Source organism: Vombatus ursinus, unplaced genomic scaffold (genome assembly GCF_900497805.2).
Source record: "Vombatus ursinus unplaced genomic scaffold, bare-nosed wombat genome assembly UNPS02014932.1, whole genome shotgun sequence".
Lineage (NCBI taxonomy): Eukaryota > Metazoa > Chordata > Mammalia > Diprotodontia > Vombatidae > Vombatus > Vombatus ursinus.
Window position 1 is genome coordinate 6734061 of NW_020954710.1, and position 22203 is coordinate 6756263.

At 44.9% G+C, this 22203-nt stretch overlaps 2 protein-coding genes and 1 long non-coding RNA gene across 4 annotated transcripts in view; 1 reads left to right on the forward strand and 2 right to left on the reverse strand.

Annotated features, from left to right (window-relative positions):
* NMNAT1 (nicotinamide nucleotide adenylyltransferase 1) overlaps positions 1-3363 on the reverse strand; it is a 47195-nt gene extending 43832 nt beyond the window's left edge. The window contains exon 1 of the mRNA XM_027844024.1: positions 3323-3363. The gene's annotated coding sequence lies outside the window, so the exon portion shown is untranslated. The remainder of the gene's footprint in view (positions 1-3322) is intronic.
* A 121-nt stretch (positions 3364-3484) lies between these two features.
* On the forward strand, positions 3485-20870 carry LZIC (leucine zipper and CTNNBIP1 domain containing). 2 transcript variants are annotated; one of them, XM_027843973.1, is made up of 7 exons: positions 3485-3542; positions 9276-9410; positions 15567-15702; positions 15981-16079; positions 17772-17867; positions 18872-18953; positions 19488-20870. In XM_027843973.1, exons 2-7 carry the CDS (start codon positions 9310-9312, stop codon positions 19544-19546), a joined length of 573 nt encoding a protein of 190 aa, XP_027699774.1. In that variant the 5' UTR covers positions 3485-3542; positions 9276-9309; the 3' UTR covers positions 19547-20870. The 2 variants fall into 2 exon arrangements, with proteins under 2 accessions (XP_027699774.1, XP_027699775.1); XM_027843974.1 differs by lacking the exon at positions 15981-16079.
* Positions 4987-9790, reverse strand: LOC114029504. The gene is made up of 3 exons (XR_003567497.1): positions 9507-9790; positions 5675-5828; positions 4987-5101 (listed from the first exon to the last, which is right to left on the reverse strand). It is a non-coding gene; the product is annotated as an uncharacterized LOC114029504 (long non-coding RNA).
* Positions 20871-22203: the final 1333 nt, after the last annotated feature.

Consider the following 22203-nt stretch of genomic DNA (forward strand, 5'->3'; position numbering starts at 1 on the left):
ATATACATACATATATTATATACATACATACATATATATAATATGTGTGTGCAGGTGTCAATGTTGGAGCTAACAGTACAGTTCATTTTGATTCAACACAGCTGATGTTTTTAGATACTGCAGTCAACATATATTTATCCCATACGTATGAGATTCTGAAGATGGTTCCATTGCCTTTTCTCATTCGGTTCAATGAAATTTCTAACAGGGCCCTCAGGGAAGATTTCTTTCCATTGTTTGAGGAAGTTCTAAGTACTCTGTGCTATATTCCTATGGGGATAAAATGGGGTCCTTGATTTCATTGCTATGATTTTAAAGTCCCTCTCTTTTCGAGGCTTAGTGTCTAGAGTTCTGGGTCTGGATTCACTTAGATCTGAGTTCACATTTTACCTCAGACACTTACTAGCTGTATGCTCCTAGGAAAGTCACTTAACCTCTTTCTGCCTCAATTTCCACAACCGTAAAATGGGGATAATAACAGCACCTACTTCCTAGGGTTGTTGTGGGGATCAAATGAAATTTCTATAAAGTACTTATCACACATAGTAGGTGCTAAATAAATGCTTATTCCTTCCTTTCCTCTTTATTTCTTATGACCCTTTTCGGAAAAAAACATTGAGAGCAGCACACTCAAAGCAGCTGTTGAGCTATTACAAAAATTTCTTTAGCCCAGTAATTGAGGCTCATAAGGCACAAACTACTATTATTTTATGGACATCATAAGCACCTTGAGCTCACAGCAGTAGTATGCTCATAGTAGGTGCTCCATAATGTGTCTCAAAGCCTCCACTCCAATGCCCCACCATGGTACGGTGATGACCTGGGCTCCTGCAGTTTAGGTCTACTCTAGCAGATGCTAGCATGCTACAAAAACTTCCTCTCAGGTCCTCCGAAGGCATGTCTTTCATCTGAAGACCACGCCAGCTAAGGATAGAGAGGCTCATCGCCAACTAGTTGCAGGGGGATGAATTTGTTGGCCAAGCAGCTCCTGAAGATCACCTCCCAACTAAGACACTGAGGAAGATTGAGTCGCATCAATGAAAGGAGTATGCAGACCAAGGAAGTCTGGAGACCTGAGGGCAAGGAAGTACTGAGGTGTGTACCGCAGGCAAGACAAGGCCCACCGATGGGCCAGCCAGTTTGTATTCCTCAGAACTAACTCCAATCCATGGACCCATCAGTCCTGAGTGTCTATGGCAGAGGTGGGGAATCTGTTGGTCCATGCCCACCCACCCAAGCCCAGTCTGTTTTTTACCTCCTCCTTCCCTAATCATCTCAAACCATGATATTATCTTTCTAGTTTCAATCTACTTCTACTGCTGGCCCAAAGCTTTCTCTGAGCTGCCTTGGTCACCAAAGAATAACAGCACTTGTCCAATAACAAAAATAATTGACATCTATAGAGCTCTTTAAAGTCCGCAAAGAACTTTACATATAATCTCATTTGAGCCTCACAACAGCCCAGTGAGATGGGTATGAAAGGTATTATTGTCCCCATTGTACGTAAGAGGAAACAGGTTCGGAAGTTAAGTGACTTGCCTCTGGTTCCATTAGCTAATAAACATCACAGGTGGGATTTGAACCTGGACTTCCTCACCTATTCTCCATGGTCTAACTCTCCTGACCCTCCAAACAGCAGACTTTCCTTGTTCCCTCAGTTCTACCACTGTTAGTAAATCATTTCTTAAACTACTTTCTGTTTCCTTCCTAGAGGCCTGGGTTTCACTTCTGATTCACTGCTTGAGGTGAGACTCCTTATTCAGTCTCTCCCAGCAAGTACTGGGCCACATCCCTTAATTACTCCTTAACTCTTCATAATTTTAACATACTATAAATTTTTAAAGGATCCCTCATTTCCTCAGCGGGATGTAGATCCAATGTATCTTCAGCTAAATAGATTAACAATAATAATAATAACTGACATTCACACTACTGCTTCAAAGTCTGCAGTGTGGTTAACACATTCTCTCTTTTTTTCTTCTTCCTCCCTACATTTCTCTCTACCACCCCTCAGTTTCTGTCTTAACTTTTCCTATCTGTGTTTTGTTCAGCTTTTCTTGGTCTCTTCTTGTGTGTCTTTTAGTCTGCCTGTCTCTCCTCTGCTCTGTTCCCATTCCTGTCTCCCTGTGTCTTCATTCTACATATAGTTTCATCTGAACCTCAAGACAAGCCCCTGGGGTAAGCATGACAAATCATCTCCATTTTAAACAGGTGCTCAGAGAATCTAAGTGCCCCAACAGGTCCTAGGAAGGTGTGAAGCTTACTCAGGGAGGCAAAGGTGTCTACCCAAAATCACAAGGCTAATAAGTGAAAAAGGCAGAGAGGCTGGACTGCAATCAGAATTTCTGGATGCCAAGCTGCTCTCTAATCAGTAACAGATGTAATTAGAATTCCATGAAGGGCAAGTCCTGACCACCAGTGCGGTACCAAAGCAGACACTTTGGAGTGGAGAAGAAAGGCAGGGTGGGCCTTAGAGATCTTGCTCACTTACAGGGATGCTCTAATCAACAAAGTTTCCCGATCTTCCCTGCTCCTGGTGCTGTCTCCCCAAATTACCTTCCATCTATTTTTGTACCTATGTATACACCTTACTTGTAATCTAAATTTTTTTTTTATTTTTAGGCAATTGGGGTTAAGTGACTTGCCCAGGGTCACACAGCTAGTACATGTCAAGTGTTTGGTCTGAGGCTGGATTTGAACTCAGGTCCTCCTGACTTCAGGGCCGGAGCTCTATCCACTGCACCGCCTGGCTGCCCCACTTGTAATCTAACGGACTGCAAGCTCCTCCATGGGAGAGCTTGATACACTTTGGTCCTTGTATCCCCAATCAATCAATCAATCAACATCGTGATTGCTGCCCTTGCAGGCAGGCTGACCTGGGTTCAGAGAGGGTGACCCCACCTCTGACACAGACTGGCTGTGGGATCTGGCCAAATCACTCAACCTCTCTGTGCTTTAGACGATTCTCCAAAGCACTGAGTGGCACTGACGGAGGTCCGCCTGCGTTGGTGGAGGGCTAATGAATTAACCAGTCCCTGGTCTCCACATGCCAACAAAATGTCTGAAGCGCCTGCTATGCGTCTGGCAGGGTCCTAAGCGCAGCGAGTAAGCGCCATTAAGGACAAAAGCGGTTTGCGCCTCTAGCATGGGTTGACAGAAACGGCTGCCCTCAAGGCGCTTACACTCTACTCTGGCCTCGCGCTGCGGCTGCGCAGGGCTAGGGTGCGCGCGCAGCCCCCGCAGCCCCGCCGCTGATTGGACGGCGGCTCGGCCTCACATCCGGGCTCGGAGGGAGGCATCTCCTCGCTACACCCCATCTCACCTCTGCGGACAGCGCAGGCGGCTGCGGCGGCGGCGGCGGCGGCTCCACTCGAAGTCTGGCCCGGCTGTAGGGCCCCGAGGCGGTTTACCCCAGCATAACCACAGCCGCGCCTCTCATTGGCTGCCCCGCCGGAAGTGCGTCAGCGCGCACGCGCAGGAAGGAGCGGGCCCTGCCCCGGCCGGCCTTCCCGCTCGCGTGGCCGTCCGGCTGGAGCCTCCAGGTAGGCGGGGCCGGGGTGGGCTGGGCTGCTCGACAGCCGGGGACCCCATTCCCCCCAGTGCCCCTGGCCCCGAACCATTCCCGGCGTAGTACCTTCTCTCCGTGCGGTCCGAGGCAGAACCTCCGTAGGGCGGCGGGAGAACCCGCAGGGCCCATTCCGTCTCCCATCTCCGCGCCTTTACCCAGGCTGGCACCTCTGCCTGGGGCACCTTCCCCTCCTCTCCTGCTCGCTCCCGCCTCCCTTTTCCTTGTAGCACACTTGGTGCGTTTAGTATTGCCCCCATGGAGTGTAAGCTACTCGAAGGCAGGGACTGTCTCATTGTCGTTGCTGTGTCCGCGGCACGGGGTGTTGAACACAGTTGGCGCTTAATATTTGCATTTCACTCAAGTTAGAGAACCTGCTCTTGAGTCCCAGCTCTGCCGCTTAGTGTCTGGGGGCCTCGGACAAGTCACTTTACCTTCGCTTTAACATTTGTCAAAAGAGAGGGTTAGGCCAAGTGTTTGTGGGGGTCTCTTCCAGCCCTTTAGCCCCTGGAGGGCCTCAAAGGCCCCTAGCTGTGTGACCTTGGGCAAGTCACTTCACTGCTGCCTGCCTCAGTTTCCTCATCTGTAAAATGGGGATAATAACAGCACCGCCTCCTAGGATTGTTGTGAGGATCACACGGGATGATAATTACCCGCCTAGCATGGCGCTTGGCACGTAGTCATTCAGTTGTTTTTCAGTCGTGTCAGATTCTTGGTGACCCCATTTGGCGTTTTCTTGGAGCGGTTTGCCATTTCCTCCTCCAGCTCATTTTACAGATGAGGAAACTGAGGCAAAGAGGGTCAAGTGACTTGCCCAGGGTCACACAGCTAGTAAGTGGCCGAGGCTGGATTTGAACTCTGGAAGATGAGTCTTCCTGACTCCAGGCCGGGACTCTATCCACTGCCCACCTAGCTGCTCTGACATACAGTAAGAGCTGTGTAAATGTTAGCTGTTAATATAAACTGTACAACAGCACTGTATAATAGCACCTACCACCCAAGGTTGTTGTAAGGATCAAATGAAATAATATTTGTAAACTGCCTAGCACAGTGCGTGGCCCCAATGGAAGTTAAATAAATGTTGGGTATGTTGTTATTGTGTGAGCTATGATAGAAGAAAGAGGCTTTACCTTTAGGAGGACAAGAAGTGTAGTGTTAGATAAAAGGAAGAGAAGGATTCAGCCACTTACTTCTCTGGGGCCCCATCTATTTTAGGCAAAACCTAAGATTTAGAGCTGGAAGGAGCCTTAATAGCTAAGACAGTTGTCAGCCTCCTGTGCTCATCCATCCTAAACCGTTTTTTCTGGCTTCACTGCAATCTTGCATGACTCCGTTTTCCCCAGACTCTGGTCTCACTTTCCTCTCTTCAGAACCTGAACGCTGATGAACTAGTTCAGTTTTACCTTGTGCCTGCCCTAGGATCCCTTATCCCTCCGTCTTCTTCCGGGATGGCTCCTGGGTTCACCTTTCCTGCTTTTGCTGGTCCGTGATAGAGGAAGTCCAAGGATCCAGCCCAGGTGGCTGATAAGCACTGAGCTGAGGATACAAAGAAAAAGCAGAAATGGGCCTGCCTTCTAGGAACTGACATTTTATTGAGAGAGGTGACTGGTACATAGATGAGTACGGAGCAGATACTAGGGGAAGGCACTAACAAACCTGTGGAGGAAAAAAGAAAAGCCTCTGGCCTAGCCGAGTTTTGTGTAATGGCCTTACAACAGTTAATTCCTTTTAAGCTGAGGGGTCAATATAATGGCTCCCTAAGGTCCACTTGATTTTCTCCTGTTTAACTTTAGGTAGTTTGTTTCAGATGAAAAGTCTGAATTAAGTCACAATCTCTCTGAGTGCCTGATTAGGAAAATTCCCGAGACTTAGGTATGTTTTGAGTTCCTTGTCTAAACTTACATTTTTATCTCTCTTTAGTTAACCCCTGGCCTTTTTGTGTTTGAGACAAAATTTCAGTTTGTTAGAAACATTTGAGTAACTAAATAGCAGATTATGTTGTAATGTCTTTGGATGGACGGTCGTGGCAGGGTGGGGGCAGGGAGGGAGGGGGAAGTGTTGAAGGGCCGGGTAAGATGGGGAAAGAACTGCCCTTTTCTTGAGACCTACCTCAGCCTGAGTCTAAGACCCGGTAGAGCTTCCTCACTACCTCCCCTCTCCATAGGCCAGCGTGCTTTGCTTCTCACAGACGTACTACAGACGTCAGGCTCGTTCGGGCCCCTCAGGATCTGGCCTTCCAGTTCTGAGATGACTTCTTGCTTTTCTGCAAATTGCATAAGAAGTGACTCAGTTTCACACAATGATTTTGATTCAGTCAATAAGCATTGATTAAGTGCCTACTGTGTGCCAGCCACTGCGCTAAGCACCGGAGATACAAAGAAATGTTTTTCGGAAGCACAGTTTTGACCATTTCACTTCCCTTTTCGGTAGATTGCATTGGTTCCCTCTGGCCTCTGGGATCAGATCTAAACTCCTTTGGCATTTAAAGCCCTCCACATGCTGCGGTCGGTCCAGCCACACAGAGCTCCCTTGCCCTTCTTGTTGCAGCCCTGCCCGCTGGCAGTCCCCCATGCCTAGGGGTCAGCTTGGTTTTTTCCTCCTTCCTCCGTTGTGCCTCTCAGAATCCATTGCTTTACTCAAGACTAAAACCAAGGACCACCTTCTGCTGCTGGTGCCTTTCCTCCGGTGTTGTCCTGTGCCTGTTTTGTGTGATTTTGTACCTATCTGGATGTGTTCTGGATGTCTCCCCGGGATGAGGTCCTTGAGAGCAAAGATTGTTTTCCTTTGTCTCTGTGTACCTACGAAGCATGGCGTATGACACATAGTAGGGGCAGCTAAGTAGTGAATGGATAAAGCACTGGTCTTGGAGTCAGTCAGGAGGACTGAAGTTTAAATCCGGCCTCAGACACACTCTAGCTGTGTGACCCTGGGCAAGTCACTTAACCCCCGACGGGGGGGGAGGGTTCATTTTACGTACGGAGAATCTCCAACATATGGAAGTGACCTATCCACAGTAATTCTCGGTGATTTTCTGGTGAAGCCAGCTGCCACCTCCACGCCTCTGTCTCCTGTCACTTCATATTCAGCCTTCTCCTTCCTGAACTCTAGTTCATCATCTCCAGCTGCCTACTGGACTTGTCCCCCAGCATGTCCCATGCCAGGTTTCTCAAAGTCAGCATGTCCAAAACATCATATTTTCTTACCCACCCCTCCTCCTGACTTGCTGACTCCTATTGTTGGACCCACGGTCCTTGTGGTTTGCAGCCTCAGCTTCATCCCCAAATCCCTACTCCCCACATCTAATCAGTTGCCGGGTTTTGTCCATTCCTCCTTCACATTTCTCACATCCTTCCCTTTTTCTTTATGCTCAGCACAACCATCCTTGTCCAGACCTCCCTTCATCACTCCTCTCCTGAAACATTACAGTACCCTCCTCATTGGTCTCTCCACTCTGTAATCCATCCCCCCCACCCCAAGCTGCCACATTGATGTTCCTAAGCCACTTCCCTTTTCTCTAGAACCTTTAGTGGCTCCCCATTGCCTCTGGGATAAAGCACCAGCTTCACAGTCTGACCCCTCCAATCTTTCCAAGCTGATTACAGGTCCCTGACCTTCCCTCAAACTTTTCTCCTTGCTGTTCTCTGTAGTCAGCTGCCATCTTCTCTCCTTTCTTTGTGCCTTGGCCTTGTGACTCAGGTGCTCTCCTTTCTCCTTCCTCCTTTCTCCCAGCTCCCTTCAGGCTTCAGTGCCACCTCCTTCAAGAGACCTTTCCTGATTCGCCCTGTTTATGGCTCCCTACTGGGCCACTTTGTTTTTTATAGCCTAGATAGATAGATAGATAGATATCTGCACGTGTGTGTGTATCTCTGCAAAAATGTTCCCCTCCTCCCAGTAGAATGTGAGTTCCTTGAGGGCAGGAATTGTCTCACTTTTGTAGTTGTCTCCCTAACAGGGCCTAGCGCATGATAGGCTCTTAATAAATGCTTATTGAGTGATTCCACTGTAGCACACTTACAATAAAACCAAGGAATAATCTCTCTCCTTTTGCCTTTGCTTACGTCTTGTGCCATCTCTCTCCTTTGCCTGGGGAAGGCCTACCTTTTCAAGCCCAGCCCAAATGCTACCTTCTTTAGGACGCTTTTCCCAATCATTAATGACCACCCACCCCCATATATAAAACTTTGTTTTATCACTCCAATACATTGAACACGGTCACTACTTTCAAGCTTAGGTCAAGGACCAAGGCTCATCCATCATTTCTAAAGTCTGGAGGCCACAAGTTCCCCAGCCCTGTTATAAAGCCTCCAGCGCCTACCTAGCGCAGTGCTCTGTGTGCTGAAGTAGGCCCTCAAATGGTGGTGGTTGTTCATCCAAGTCCCTCGTACCCAAGTTAATTCTTCCCCCCTCTTCCACCATCCTAGAGTGGGAGAGGCCCTTAGGGACCACGGAGCCCAACTTCAGCTTGATTCAGTACAACTTGGAAGAGTAACCACTAAGCTCTTTTAATGAAAGGCTTCCATTTGTTGGCTCCAGAGAGAGTCTGAAACTGATAGGCTTGGAAGTCAGCGGTCAGTCCCCTGAGGTCCTAAGGGACAATTTCTCAGGGCCTGAGTTTCGGATGAAGCCAGTGGGCACAGGACAAGGGCCTGAGACCTGAGACTTAGGCAGTTGGGATGTTCTGTTACTTTAGAAAGTCAATCTTGGGGTTTTGATGAAAGTTGTAGTGCTTTCACTGAGTACTAGGGGGTGCCCTTGAATTGCTTTCTTCTGAGTTAGTCTAAGTCAGAAATATTTCATCATTTAATTCAATAATAATAATAATAATGATAGCTACTATTTGATAAATAATTGTTGAGGGGGTTTCGAAGAAAGGCCTGAAATTGATTCAGGAAATTCAAGTATTGATCGTTTATGACTTTTATCCAGACTTTTGTTTCATTGAGTAATTCATTAATGTCAACAAATGGAGTAGGAAATGGATATTTCTAGACATAACAGATTCAGTACCATATGTAGCCATAGCATTTCTGTGTAAGTTTGACTGAGATTGTCCTCATTTACATATTTGGTGCAGGTACTGATTGCTCTAATGCAAATTTTTAAAAGCTCAAGTAGAAAAAATGGATTTTTAATTATAAACTTCAGAATAATCTTTTGAGTTCCCATTTCTAAACCACCTAACAAAGGCATTCTGAGCTGAACTCTGTCATTTCCAGAATGACTTTGGACTGGTCACTTCACGTGTGTCTGAGATTCTCCTTACATAAAATGGACAGGTTGGAATAGATGGGCTCTCAAGCCCATTCCAGCTCCACATCTTTCTGAGGCCCTCTCATGTACAGGGAAATATGAAGTTCTTTAATTATATATGAATTGGCATTTTATGTACCTCATTTTATGCAATGAGTACTTTGAATGTATGTAAATTCAATTCATAAAAACTCACCCAAGCTAGGTTATCAATTCCATTATGAAGACTGACTTATCTAATTGTTTTATAAGCTTGGTATCTCAATCTTTTTTTTTTTTTGGTAGATAGAGTTTATTTTTGCCTCTGGCATTCAACTCTTAGCATCCCAATTTATGTTCTTTTTTGATTGACCAACTCTTTAAAACTATTTCCCATAAACAAGAGCAGGAATCACTTAGCTAATGTTACATTTAATTTGTATGTAAGATTAGTCTGATCAACTTTGTTCTCATTTTCTAGGTACGTTTATCCATCTTTCTATGAAAAAATTAAAATGGCTTCTAGAGGAAAGACAGAGACAAGTAAATTAAAACAGAACTTAGAAGAACAGTTGGACAGACTAATGCAACAGTTACAAGATCTGGAAGAATGCAGGTAGTATTAACAAGATTTTGCATTATTACAATGAGAAAAAAATGTCTTAGCTCCCCAAACTAGATTGTAAGCTCCTTGAGAGTAGGGACATGGTACCTGAGCAGGGACATAGTAGAAGAAGTCCAGACAATCAGGAATGAAGACAGGACTGGCCCAGGTGTCTTCCTTTTAATGGAGGCTCTGGGAGGAACCAGAGATTCCCTGACAAGAAGCAGAGCTACGGGGGTGTGGGATGCTTGTAATATGAGGCGTCCAGGAGCGGAGGGAACTTCCAGGGTGAAGAGGTCTCAGCTGTTTGTCACTGTGATAGAAAAGCTCCACCTTCAGTAATGATACCGTTCAGAAATCTAGGGAGGGTATAGATAATCTTTGTCATCTCCTTGACTCCTATGCCTTGAATCATCGCCTGCACAGAGAGCCATTCCTAAGCTCATTCCTGAACTCTGTTCCCCAGACAGAATGAGGAACTGCTGGGTGTGCCTCCTTCTGGACAGCCTGTAGAGATCTCAGCTCTGGAGGTCCAGAGTGGAGTCATTTCCACCCTCAAACTTGCTTTCCTCAGCCTTCCCTGTTCCTTTTGAGGGTACCACCACCCTCCCAGTCACCCAGGTTGATAATACTGTAGTCATCCTTGACTCTTTTCTCTCCATTCCCCCACAACATCTCTTATATCCTTTCCCCTTCTCCTCCTACAGACCCACCACCCACTGTCAGGCCTTCCTCATTTCTTAGCTGAAATACCGCAGCCACCTTCTCATTGGTTTCTCTGCTTCCGTCATCTCCTCTGGGCCATCCATCTTCCACACAATGCCCACAAACGTTCAGTGGCTCCCCATTGCCCAGAGGACGCAGTATAAGCTCCTTCACGCGGCATTGAAGGCCCTCCACAGCCTGGCTCCCAACAAACTTCCCAGCCTGGTTTTATAGCGCTGTGCATTCCAGCCAAACTGGACAGTTGCTGTTCTCTGAACTCAGCATTCACCTACTGCTCTGTGCATTTGCGTCCAAGCCAGGCCTCCTCCTCTCCAGCTCCCAGAAGCCGTGTTTCCCTTTAAAGCTTAGTGCAGACCCCTCCTTCATCCCCTTTCATGCTCTTGTGCTTCCCTCCTCAGCCTTTGCTTCCTGAAGTTCTGCACCTCCTGTGAAGCCCACTTCCAACACCAGCTCCCTCAGGAAGCTTTTGCTGCTTCTCCTCCGTGGTTCTAATCTTTGCCCTGGGATCTCACGTGGCGACACTTTGTCCCCTTCAGATACATTGTGTTCTAGTTACCTGCTTTTGGGTCATGTCCTTCTGTTAAATGGTCAGCATCATTAGGGCAGTGACTGCTTTTTATCTATACTCTGACCTAGCACTTTCAGTGGGCACTTAAGAAATAGTTGTTGAATTGAGTGATCTTTTTTAAGATTAAATTTTATTTTATTTTTAGACCCTCATCCTCTCCCTCCTACCCCCTAATTGAGAAAGCAAGAAAAATAAACCCTTGTTACAAACATGTAGAGTCATGCAAAACAGGCCATGTCCAAAAGCACATTCTTCAGTTTGCCCTCTGAGTCCATCCCCTCTCTGTCAAGAGGTGGGCAGCATGTCCATCTGGAATTGGGTCAGGCATTACACTGACCAGAATTCCTGAATTTGTCAGAGTTAATTATCTCCACAGTGTTGCTGTTATCACATAAATTGTGTTCCTGGTTCTGCTCACTCCACCCTACGTTAGCTCATACAAGTCTTCCCAAGTTTCTCTGAAACCCTCCCCTTCATCATTTCTTGAGACACAGTGTTTGAATTGAATGATAATTTATGTAAGGAATCATGTAGAAGCCAGTCCCTGGCTCCAGGTACCCTAGTTGTCAGGTATTATTATACTAATATTAAAAGCTTTCATTTGTACAATACTTTAGAAAGCATTTTCATCTGTTATCTCACTAAATCTTCACAGCAACCTTGGAGAGATAGCTAGATTTGAAGAAACCTGATTCTGCCACTTACTCCCTGTGTAGCCTGGGACCCCATTCCCTGTCTGTGAAAAATAAAAAGGTTAAACTTGATGACCTGTAAGATCACTTCCAGCTCTAAATCTATGATCCTTTTTCTTTTTTTTTTTTATTTTAACATTAAATTTTTTTTCGAATTCTGCGTTCCAAATTCTCTCCCTCCTGCCATCCCCTACCCTACCTTTTTAGTAAGGCAAGCAATATGATACCATTATTCATCTAAAGTTGTGCAAAACATATTTCTGTATTAGCCATGTTGCCAAAGGCGGGGAATTAAAAAAAAAAAAAAAAACGGAAAAAATTGCTTCAGGTTTCCCTCAGAATTTATCAGATTTCTCTCTGGAGATGGATAGCATTTTCATCATGAATCCTTTGGAATTGTCTTGATCATTGTATTGATCAGAGTAGCCGAGTCTTTCACAGTTGATCATCATTACAACACTACTGTTACTGTACACAGTGATCTTCTGGTTCTGCTCACTTCACTTTGCATCAGTTCATGTAAGTCTTCCCAGGCTTTTCCGAAAACATCCTGCTCGTCGTTTCTTATAGCACAATAGTATTGCATCACAATCATGTACTACAACTTGTTCAGCCATTCCTTAATTGATGGGCAGCCTCTCAATTTCCAGTTCTTTGCCACTCCAAAAAGGGCTGCTATAAATATTTTTGTACACATAAGGCCTTTTCCTTTTCCTTTGCTCTTTTTGGTGCATAGACCTAGGAATGGTATTGCTGGATCAAAGAGTACGAATGGTTTCATAGCCCTTTGGACATAGTTCCAAATTGTTCTCCAGGTTGGTCGAACCAGTTCACAACTCCACCAGCAGTGCATTAGTGTCCCAGTTTTTCCATATCCCCTCCAGCATTTGTTTTTTTCCTTTTCTATCATGTGAGCCAGTTCGATAGGTATGAGGTGGTACCTCAGAGTTATATTAATTTGCATTTCTCCAATAATTATTTGAACATTTTTTCATGTGACTACTGATAGCTTTGATTTCTTCCTCTGAAAACTGTCTATTCATATCCTTTGACCATTTATTGATTGAAAAATGGCTCTTAATTTTATACCTTTAGCTCAGTTCCCTATATATTTAATAAATGAGGCCTTTATCAAAGAAGCTTGCTATAATTTGGAACTATGCCCGGAAGGCTATAAAACCATGCATACCCTTTGACCTAGCAATACTAATACTAGGTCTGTATCCCAAAAGAGATAAAAAACAAAAAGGAAAAGGACCTATATGTACAAAAATATTTAGAGCAGCTCATTTCCGGATGCAAAGAATTGGAAATTGAGGGGATGTCCATCAATTGAGGAATGGCTGAACAAGTTGTGTGTGATTATGATGGAAATGATGAGCAGGACGCTCTCAGAAAAACCTGGAAGGACTCGCATGGGCTGATGCAAGGTGAAATGTACTGTGTACAAAGTAACAGCAATATTGGAGGATGCTCGGCTATGAATGACTTAGCTATTCTCAGCAATACAACGATCCAAGACAGCTCTGAAGGACTTATGATGAAAAATGACATCAATATCCAGAGAAAGAACTGATGGTGTCTGAATACAGATTGAAGCATACTTTTTTTTTACTTTCTTTATTTTTCTTGAATATTTTATGTCTGTTTTCTTTCGCAACATGACTATTATGGATATGTTTTGCATGACTACACATATATAACCTATATCAAACTGCTTGCCTTTTTAGTGGGGGGGGGGGGTGAGGAAGGAAGGAGGAAGAATTTAGAACTCAAAGTTTTAAAAGTGAATGTTGAAAATTGTTTTTACATGTAACTGAGGGAAAATAAATAAAATACTTAAAAAAACAAAGAAGCTTGGTATAATAATTTTTTCCCCAATTTCATGCTTTCCTTCTCATCTTAGCTGCATTGGTTTTGTTTGTACAAAACCTTTTTATTTTCATATAATCAAAATTATCCATTTTACTACCCATGATCCTCTCTATTGCTTGTTTGGTCGTAAAATCTTTTCTTATCCATACATCTGACAGGTAATTTTTCTTTGCTCCCCTAATTTGCTTATGATATCATCCTTTATGTCTAAATCATGTACCCTTTTTTTTTAAATTTTTTTTTTTAATTTTTAGGTAATTGGGGTTAAGTGACTTGCCCAGGGTCACACAGCTAGTAAGTGTCAAGTGTTTGGTGTGAGGGGATTTGAACTCAGGTCCTCCTGACTTCCGGGCTGGTGCTCTATCCAGTGCACCACCTAGCTGCCCCTAATCATGTACTCATTTTGACCTATCTTTGTATATAGTGTGAGATGTTGGTCTATGCCTAGTTTCTGCCAGATTGCTTTTCAGTTTTCGTCACAGTTTTGTCAAATAGTAAGTTTGCCCCCAAATCTTGGATCCTTGGGTTTATCAAATGTTAGATTACTATGATCATTTACTTCTGTATATTGGAACTAATCCATTCTACCGACCAGTTACTCTGTTGCTCTCTGGGGGTGCTAGGAACCCCAAAATTCAAGGGCAAACAACGAGGTTCCTGCCTCGAATGAATTCGACCCAAACCTTCTTTCAGCCAGAGACAAGGTTTATTAAAACACCAGTAAAAGTGGGCAAGATTTTAAGAATCCACCCTGCTGGCCAGATTTTAAGACTCTGAGCCTTTGTAATGAGAATATAACAGGGCCAGACTCTTAAGGAATCTGAGCCATTTGTGACACTTGTATTGATGTATTGACAAGTGGGCCAGACAGACTCTTAAGGAATCCGAGCACCTTAATGTAGGCGAGATGAACCTTTTATACAGTAAGACTGTAGGAAGATCTGGATGGGAGTGGACAGTGGGCTGGAGTGACTGGGAGGTAACAGAGAAGGACCTGGAAGGGGGCTGGGTGCCACAAGTGAACGCCAGGGACCTGAGCCATGTAGAAGGGGTCTAGATGGAATTAAGGAGTGGTGGTCTAGGGTAGGGCCAGGTGCAGACAATGAGGGCTGGGCTAGGTTAGTGGCAACAGAGAATTGGAGATTGGGGCAGGGTCAAAGCCTCAATGCCAGGATTGTTGAAAGGATTATAGCCTCAGACAAACACCAGGGCTTTGTGGGAGAGTTCAGGGGAAGTTGGGGGGCGGGTTCTAGGGCCTATACCCCATCATTCTCCCCTCAAATATATGGGACCCAAATTCTTTCAAGGTAAGGGCGAAGGTCTCAGCTTCTGAAACTGCTTCCTGCTGGCAAGGGGCGTAGAGCTGTCCGTGCCTTGAGGGGGTCCCAGAGAGGAGGTTGACAAGAGAACCAAGAACTGAGCACAGGCTGCATTTGGGGGATTCCCTTGGTGTTCTTGACCTTTTGTTCTTCCAGATGAATTTTGTTATTGTTTTTTAGCTCTATAAAGTAATTCTTTGATAATTTGATTGGTATAGCACTGAAGTAAATTAATTTAGGCAGAACTGTTGTTTTTATTATATTGGCTCAGCCTACCCATGAGCAATTAATATTTCTCCAGTTGTTTAGATCTGTCTTGTGAAAAGTGTTTTGTCATCGTGTTCATATAATCCCTGGGTACATCTTGGCAGGTAAATTCTCCAATTAGTTTATACTGTTTGCAGTTATTTAAAATGAAATTTCTCTTTCTACCTCTTCTTGCTGGGTTTTGTTGGTAATATATAGATATGCTGATGATATATGTGAGTTTATTTTTTATGTTGCAACTTCGGTAAAGTTATTAATTGTTTCAACTAGTTTTTCAGTTGATTCTCTAAGGTTCTCTAAATATACCATCATATCATCTGCAGAGTGATAATTTTGTGCTTCACTGGCTATTCTTAATCCTTCCATTTCTTTTTCTAGTACGATAATGGTAATAATGGACATTCTTGTTTCACCTCTGTTCTTATCTGGAAAGGCTTCTAGCTTATCCTCATTACATTTAATAATTGCTCTTGGTTTTAGGTAGATACTAAGTATCTATCTATTTATTCCTTTGCTTTCTAATCTGTGATCCCTTTTCAATAGATTAGCAAATTGAGGTTCCGAGAAGTAAGCTGAATTGTTCCAAGCCCCTCCACTTGTGGCCAACAAGACCAGACCCCCTGTGTCACCACGCTGCCCCTCTAGTCTACTAAGGATGCTTAGATGAGAACTTTCTCTAGGCCATCCTGCATGTTGATGTGCTTCATTACGTCTCTTTCAGAGAAGAGCTTGAAGCAGATGAATATGAAGAAACCAAAAAAGAAACTTTGGAACAGCTGGGTGAATTCAATGATTCGCTGAAGAAAATTATGTCTGGAAACATGACTTTGGTAGATGAGCTTAGTGGGATGCAACTGGTAAGCTCTCATAAGTGTTTGGAAGTATGTTGGAAATGGAATTGTGTACATGTGCTTTTATTGGTGCAGATTCTGGCATGTAGCAATGATTTCTGTGTATACCAAGCAAGACAGCCTGTGCTTCCAGAGGCTCCCGTCCCCTCTCTGGGAGAAGAGCTCTGTGATGTCTAGTAGGCAAGCAGAAGAGCCATGGGACAGAGAGCTGCCGGGCGCTTGTAGTCATCGAGGCATCTCTGAGATAGATGTTGTCATGACTCTGTGCCTCCTTGTGCTTTCAGGCCATCCAGGCGGCCATCAGCCAGGCGTTTAAAACACCAGAGGTTATCAGATTGTTTGCAAAGAAACAGCCAGGGCAGCTGCGGACAAGATTAGCAGAGGTAACATGTACTCTTTATCCGAGTAATCCTTGTTTGTTCACTTCTGCTCCTGCTCCCAGGTTTCCCCAGTTTGATGTTCTGAGCTGTAGAAGCTGACACCAGAGGTTTCCTAACCAATCCAGTACCATGTTCCCCTCATGATCTTTGCTCCTCTAATGCCCGCCTCAGATGCTGTCTCCTCCAGAAAGCCTACCCTGATTTCCCCTAGTCATCAACCACTTTCCTTCCTTAGTTCTCATGGTGCTTTGTTTTCTAACTCTCTAATGCCCATAATCATGTGATTTTGTATATTGAGGTTATCTCAGTCTCTTTGGGAGGGGCTGCTGGTGCTGGGGTTGCCTATCTATCTATTTTTTAATATCTTAACCCCGTACTAATCTGTAAGTTCCATGAGGGCAGAGGCTATATGTTGCCCAAACTTTCTCTCTCCCTTAGCAACCTAGCACAATGCTTTGCTCACATTTGGCACTTTATAAAAATATATATATGTTTATGTTATTAACATATTATATATATTATTGTGTTTTGTCTCCCCCTTAAACTATCCAGTGATTAACTTTGTTGAGTAGTGACTGTTGAAAATAAACTCTGGAGGGGGCAGCTAGGTGGCGCAGTAGATAGAGCACCAGCCCTGGAGTCAGGAGGACCTGAGTTCAAATGTGACTTCAGACACATAACACTCACTAGTGGTGTGACTCTTGGGCAAGTCACTTAAGCCCAATTGCCTCACCAAAAAAAAAAAAAAGAAAGAAAGAAAATAAACTCTGGAAAAGGAAGAAGGTGAGGTGAACAGGAAAGATTTGAACACAAAGGCAATGTAACTACAAAATTTATCAGTAAATTTTTTAAAAACTTACTCTCAAAAATAACATCCCTAGGGGCGGCTAGGTAGCATAATGGATAGAGCACCAGCCCTGGAGTCAGGAGGACCTGAGTTCAAATCCAGCCTCGGACACTTACTAGCTGTGTGACCCTGGGCAAGTCACTTAACCCCAATTGCCTCCACAAAAAAAATAATAATAATGTTCCATACCTCACAAAAAGAAAAGATACCCCAGAAGTTCTCAGATGTAATAAGATGGCTTTTGTCTGTAGTCTACCCCTGAGGCTAGAGTTCACAGGCTTTTCAACTTCCAGTGGTGAGGCATTAACAATGTTACTTTATACTTACACAACATCTCCTCTAAGAATCTCAAAGAACTTTACAAGTTTAATTAATGACGCCAGAGAAGTATTCCACTTGTTTTATAGACTTCAGTATACGTGAGGTGCTAAAGCCAGTTAAGTTTTTGGCACCTGGGGAAAATTCAGTCGTTAGAATGGTTTGAAATAAGTTCCAAGAGATCAGATTCCAAATTGCCCTTGTCAGAGCTGGAGAGCACATTTCAGCCAAATGAAACGAGTACCCAGGAAGTGGTTGTTGTCTTCCCCACAAGACTTTCGGTCTGCTAATTCTCTACTCTGTAGAAACCTGGCATCGCCCTTATGGGGGCTGGCAGGGCAGACCTTTGTCAGTCACCACTGTGTGCAGACCCTGGCCCTGATACAGTTCATCTTCACAAGTAATTTATCCACAGTCTTTTTTTTTTTTTAATTAGAACTGAAAGCTTGGCTTTTATGCTGTAAATGTGTTTTTTATATGTTTTTAAAGAAGCTGCTAGAGTACTTCCTCCTTGTATTTATCACTTTTAGATGGACAGAGACCTGATGGTTGGAAAACTGGAAAGAGATGTATACACCCAACAGAAGCTGGAGATACTGACTGCCCTGCGGAAACTTGGAGAAAAGGTACCACCGTGCCAGGGTTCAGTGCTTTTAGCACAAAAGAAAATGTCAGCTCTTTGTCCCAGAGTGCTAGATTTGGTGTCAAAATTTTCCTGCCTATGATTTTACTTCTGTGGGATAGAGGGGTTAGGGCAAGAGTGGGGAACCTGTGGTCTCGAGGCCAGGTGGGGCCTTCTAGGTCCTTGGGTGGGGCCTTTTGACTGAGTCCAAGTTTTAAGGAACAAATCCTTTTATTAAGGGGATTTGTTCTGTGAAGTTTGGATTCAGTCAAAGGGCTGCCCTTGAGGACCTAGAGGGCCACATTGGCCTCAAGTCTGCAGGTTCCTCATCTCTGGGTTAGGGAATAGCTCCCCACCTGTAGTCTGTTGCTGCAGAAATATATAGCTGTACATAGTGGGGAAGGGGAGGGGAGAGAGGGAGAGGAACTAAATCATATGATAACATTCTAGAGCGAATGATTCCTTCCCTCAGTTCCTTTCTAGTAGAGTGAGCTCTAGACCCGAACTGAGTCAGAAAAAGCTTGGATTGGAGTCTTGCCTTAGGCCTTTAGCGGTTGGGAGGCGTCAGTCTCAGGTCCCTGAGCTCTGTAACACAGACCATAATGCCTGAACTACTTACCTCACAGAAAAGAGTAAATGAAGATACTGTGAGTGCAAAGGTCTGACCAGCCCTAAATGAGGCACTAAATGAATGTTAGTTCCATGGGTCTTTACCTATGGCCACAGTTTGCTTCAACACAACACGGTCCAATTGTACTCTGCTATCCTGGTTATTTCATAGCGATGGAACAGTAAGCACTGAGCTAAGTCTGGATTCCAGCACCAAAGCCATTGACCCCAGCTCCATGCCGTTCCCCTGGGAGAAGCTTTCCAAGGGTCTGTCACATTGAACGGAGCACGTGCACGCGCACACACACACACACACACACACACACACACACACAGCCTAGGAACCTGGGCTTACAACACCTACCTCTTCACAGACTATTTTTCTCCTTTTTGCAATAGCTAACTGCCGACGATGAGGCCTTCTTGTCCACAAATGCAGGCGCTGCCCTCAGCCAGTTTGAGAAAGTCTCCTCTGACCTTGGTGAGTCTCTGCCTCTTTCCACGGCCCCAGGGTTGATCACTCCTCTCTGCAAGTACAGTGAGGCAAACCTGAGTCCCTTTCCCCGAGGGCATCTTCCAAACTAAATTGTTGTCTTTTCAAAATTGATCTCATTTCCCTTCTTTCTGAGAGCCTTACTGGAGACGCTGCTGCTGCTGTCCTGCAAGTGAGGTCTTTTCACCACCACATGTTCCCGGCCACTCATTAGCACATCACTATAAAGTGAAGTGGGCTAAATGATTTCACTTCAGTTCCTCTTTCTGTGCCCCATGTCTGGAGACTGGGAAGACCATTTTCTTACATTTCCAACAGTGAGGATTCCTACCTCCTGAGTTCTCTTGCCATAGTTGCATTATTTGTGGCTAGAGGTTTCGGGTTGGTGGGAGGTATAGGAAGGCAGTGTCCCAAAGCAGGCTGATTCTGTCTTCTAGCACCATGTTGATATAATAGATCCCAGGCTGCACACTCTTTAAGATAGCCCTAGGTTATTTATTATCTGCCTTCTTCCTTCCTTAGGCTCTGGGGACAAAGTCCTCGCTTTGGCAAGTTTTGAAGTAGAAAAAAACAAAAAATGATGAGGAGCTGTGTAGAGTCCCTGGGCATTGGTCACGGTATAAATGGCGCATTTCTGTCTTCTACTGCGGATCTAAAGTCATCTCTGAAAACTCTAGAGAACCTGGAGCCACATTAACAGCATGAGAAAAGCATAATGGAGGCATCCTCTGGCCCTGTCTACGTGCTTCACATGTGTGTGTGGGCAGTGGGAGAGAGATGTGCCTCATGGATGGATGGATGGTCTCATTAAAACACACACACACACACACACACACACACACACACACACACACACACACACACACCCTTACTTTAGAAGGGTCTGTCTGTGGAAGGGAGCAGAGATGAGGGAGGAGGTTATGTCTTCACCAAGAGGCTAAATTTCTATGCATCTCTGCTTTTGTTTGCTTATGCTGATGATGAATGGAGCCTAACAGTAACAACAGCTTCTTTCCCTCTTCCAACTGTCCCCTCTCTATGGGCTTACTGCTCTATCCATATCCTTACAGCTTCCCAATTCAATGGAGGTCTTAAAGGAGTGAGATGATTTGTTCAAAGTTAGTGGCAGAGTGAGTCAGGATTAGAACCCAGATCTCCAGACTCCCAGTTAATCTCTTCCTACTACACCATGCTGCCTTCAGTGTCCCCTGAAAGTGGTGTCTATATTTATAGAGTCTTACTCTGTACAGTATAAGAAAGGTATTTGCGGAAGCCTGGCTTTTTTTGAAAACTCTGTATCCTAGCAAAGAACAGAGCATCCCAGCAGCCTGTCTGCTCTCCGTATGAATGGAAGCCATTGTAGCTCTGAATGTTGAGCAGGGAACAATGGGGGCCCTGTTGGGGGGAGCCTCCTGGAGTCACCGAACCCCCCCCCCAGTTGTCTCGCCAGGGAATCAATAGGAAATGGCATCGCGAGGCCTGCCCTCTGTGACCTGTGACTGTGGCCCTGGGCCCATCCCTGGGAGCTGCCCCTCCCTCCCTGGTATTCCAGGACTGTGGCATGAGCTGTCGGGAACAAGGCACCAGTGCCTGTCTTGCCATGTTGGTGTGTGTGTGCCTGTGCGTGTGCATGTGTCTGCGTGTGCGTGTGTGTACACACGCACTCAGCTCTTTCTCATTTCCTTGTCTAGTGCCATTCTTGATTCTGTTTCCTCTACTTAGTTTTCTTAACACATCACACAAAACAGCAAATATCTGTGAAGCTTTCTATGTACTTTAAACTGCACTTTTGTTCATGAATGGGAAATTCCACCTTAGGTAAAAATTATGCCTTCTTTATTTTTTTTTTAGCTAGACAGTCAGGGTGTTAAGTGACTTGCCTGGGGTCACACAGCTAGTTAAGTATCAATTGTCTGAGGCCAGATTTGTGGAGTCAAGTCCTCCTGACTGCAAGGCTGGAGCTCCATTCACTGTGCCACCTAGCTGCCCTTGCTATTATGCCTTCTTTAGAACCAGTAATAGGAGTCCTTGTTTTCTGGGGTTACTGGTTTGTGGCTTTCAGCCCCGCTTACCTCCTGTCTTCCCTCACAGACACCCCACTACCCCCACCTGATGAGGTGGTGGCTCACCGCACAGGAGCACCTGCTGATCACCATCTCATGCTTCTGTCCTCTTCCTGTCACAGTCATCCCTCAGCAGTCTGCTTTTTTAGTTATTAGCTTAGCAAGAAAATGAGGAACAGATTCTATTCAAGCCCCCTTGGGAAAGGACTCCAGGGACCTTAAGCCCAGTTTTTTGTTTTGTTTTGTTTTCAAACCAAGTCATGACCTTCTAGGACATAACTTGGCTTTAATCATTTTGATCGTGAGTTTGATCATGTGCGTTTTGAAGCTGATTTTCCTTTAAAGTGACTTTGGTTAGACTTCTGGTTGAAGTGGCCAATTTTGTAGCAACCAGAGAAACAAGAGGCCTGTGGGCCTGCTGGCTTCTCTCAGATGAGGTGAGATCTCGACCGCTGGTAAACTTGACACCTCTTCCTAGATGACCTTTGGGATGAGCGCTCCCCAAAGTCTGCCCAGGGTGGAATGTAGTAGGAAATTGTTGGAGAAATAGTGTATCCTTAATGGTTCTGTCTGTGCCATGGAATCTGCTGGGGATCTGGTGTTTCATTAAAGGAGAGACCTTGAAAAGTGAATCACATCCTATGCAAACCATAGTCATTAAATAATTTTTAAACTTTAGCCATTTTCTATTTGCTTATATGTGTCTACCATTGTGTGTGTGTGAATCAATCATTTCTGGGGGAGGGGAGTCGTATTTCTTGTTAAGACAACTCGCTCCCTTTGAAAGTTTAAATGTGACTCGAGCTTGGACCCCCTGCCCCTAACATTGACTCAGGACCCTCACTTCCGGGTGTCTCAGCTGAAGGAAGACTTGCCCATATCATTCCCCAAACAGGCTGGACGAACATACCTCAGTCTTTTGTGTTTTTGCTTTTTTAACAACATGGCATGGAAAGATTTTGTCCTAGGAAGGTAAGCAGGGCTAAGGGAAGGGATGGGGCAGTAGAGACAGAGGTCATGGTGAGGACAAGGTCAGAGCCTAGGGAAGGGAGCCCAGCAAGACTCAGGCTTGTTGTTGTTGTTAGACCTTTAGTTGAGGATATGCCGCCAGGGAATGGTCATCAGGCCCGAGACAAAACACTGAGCAGCCCCAGCTCTAAAAGAGGATCTTCTTA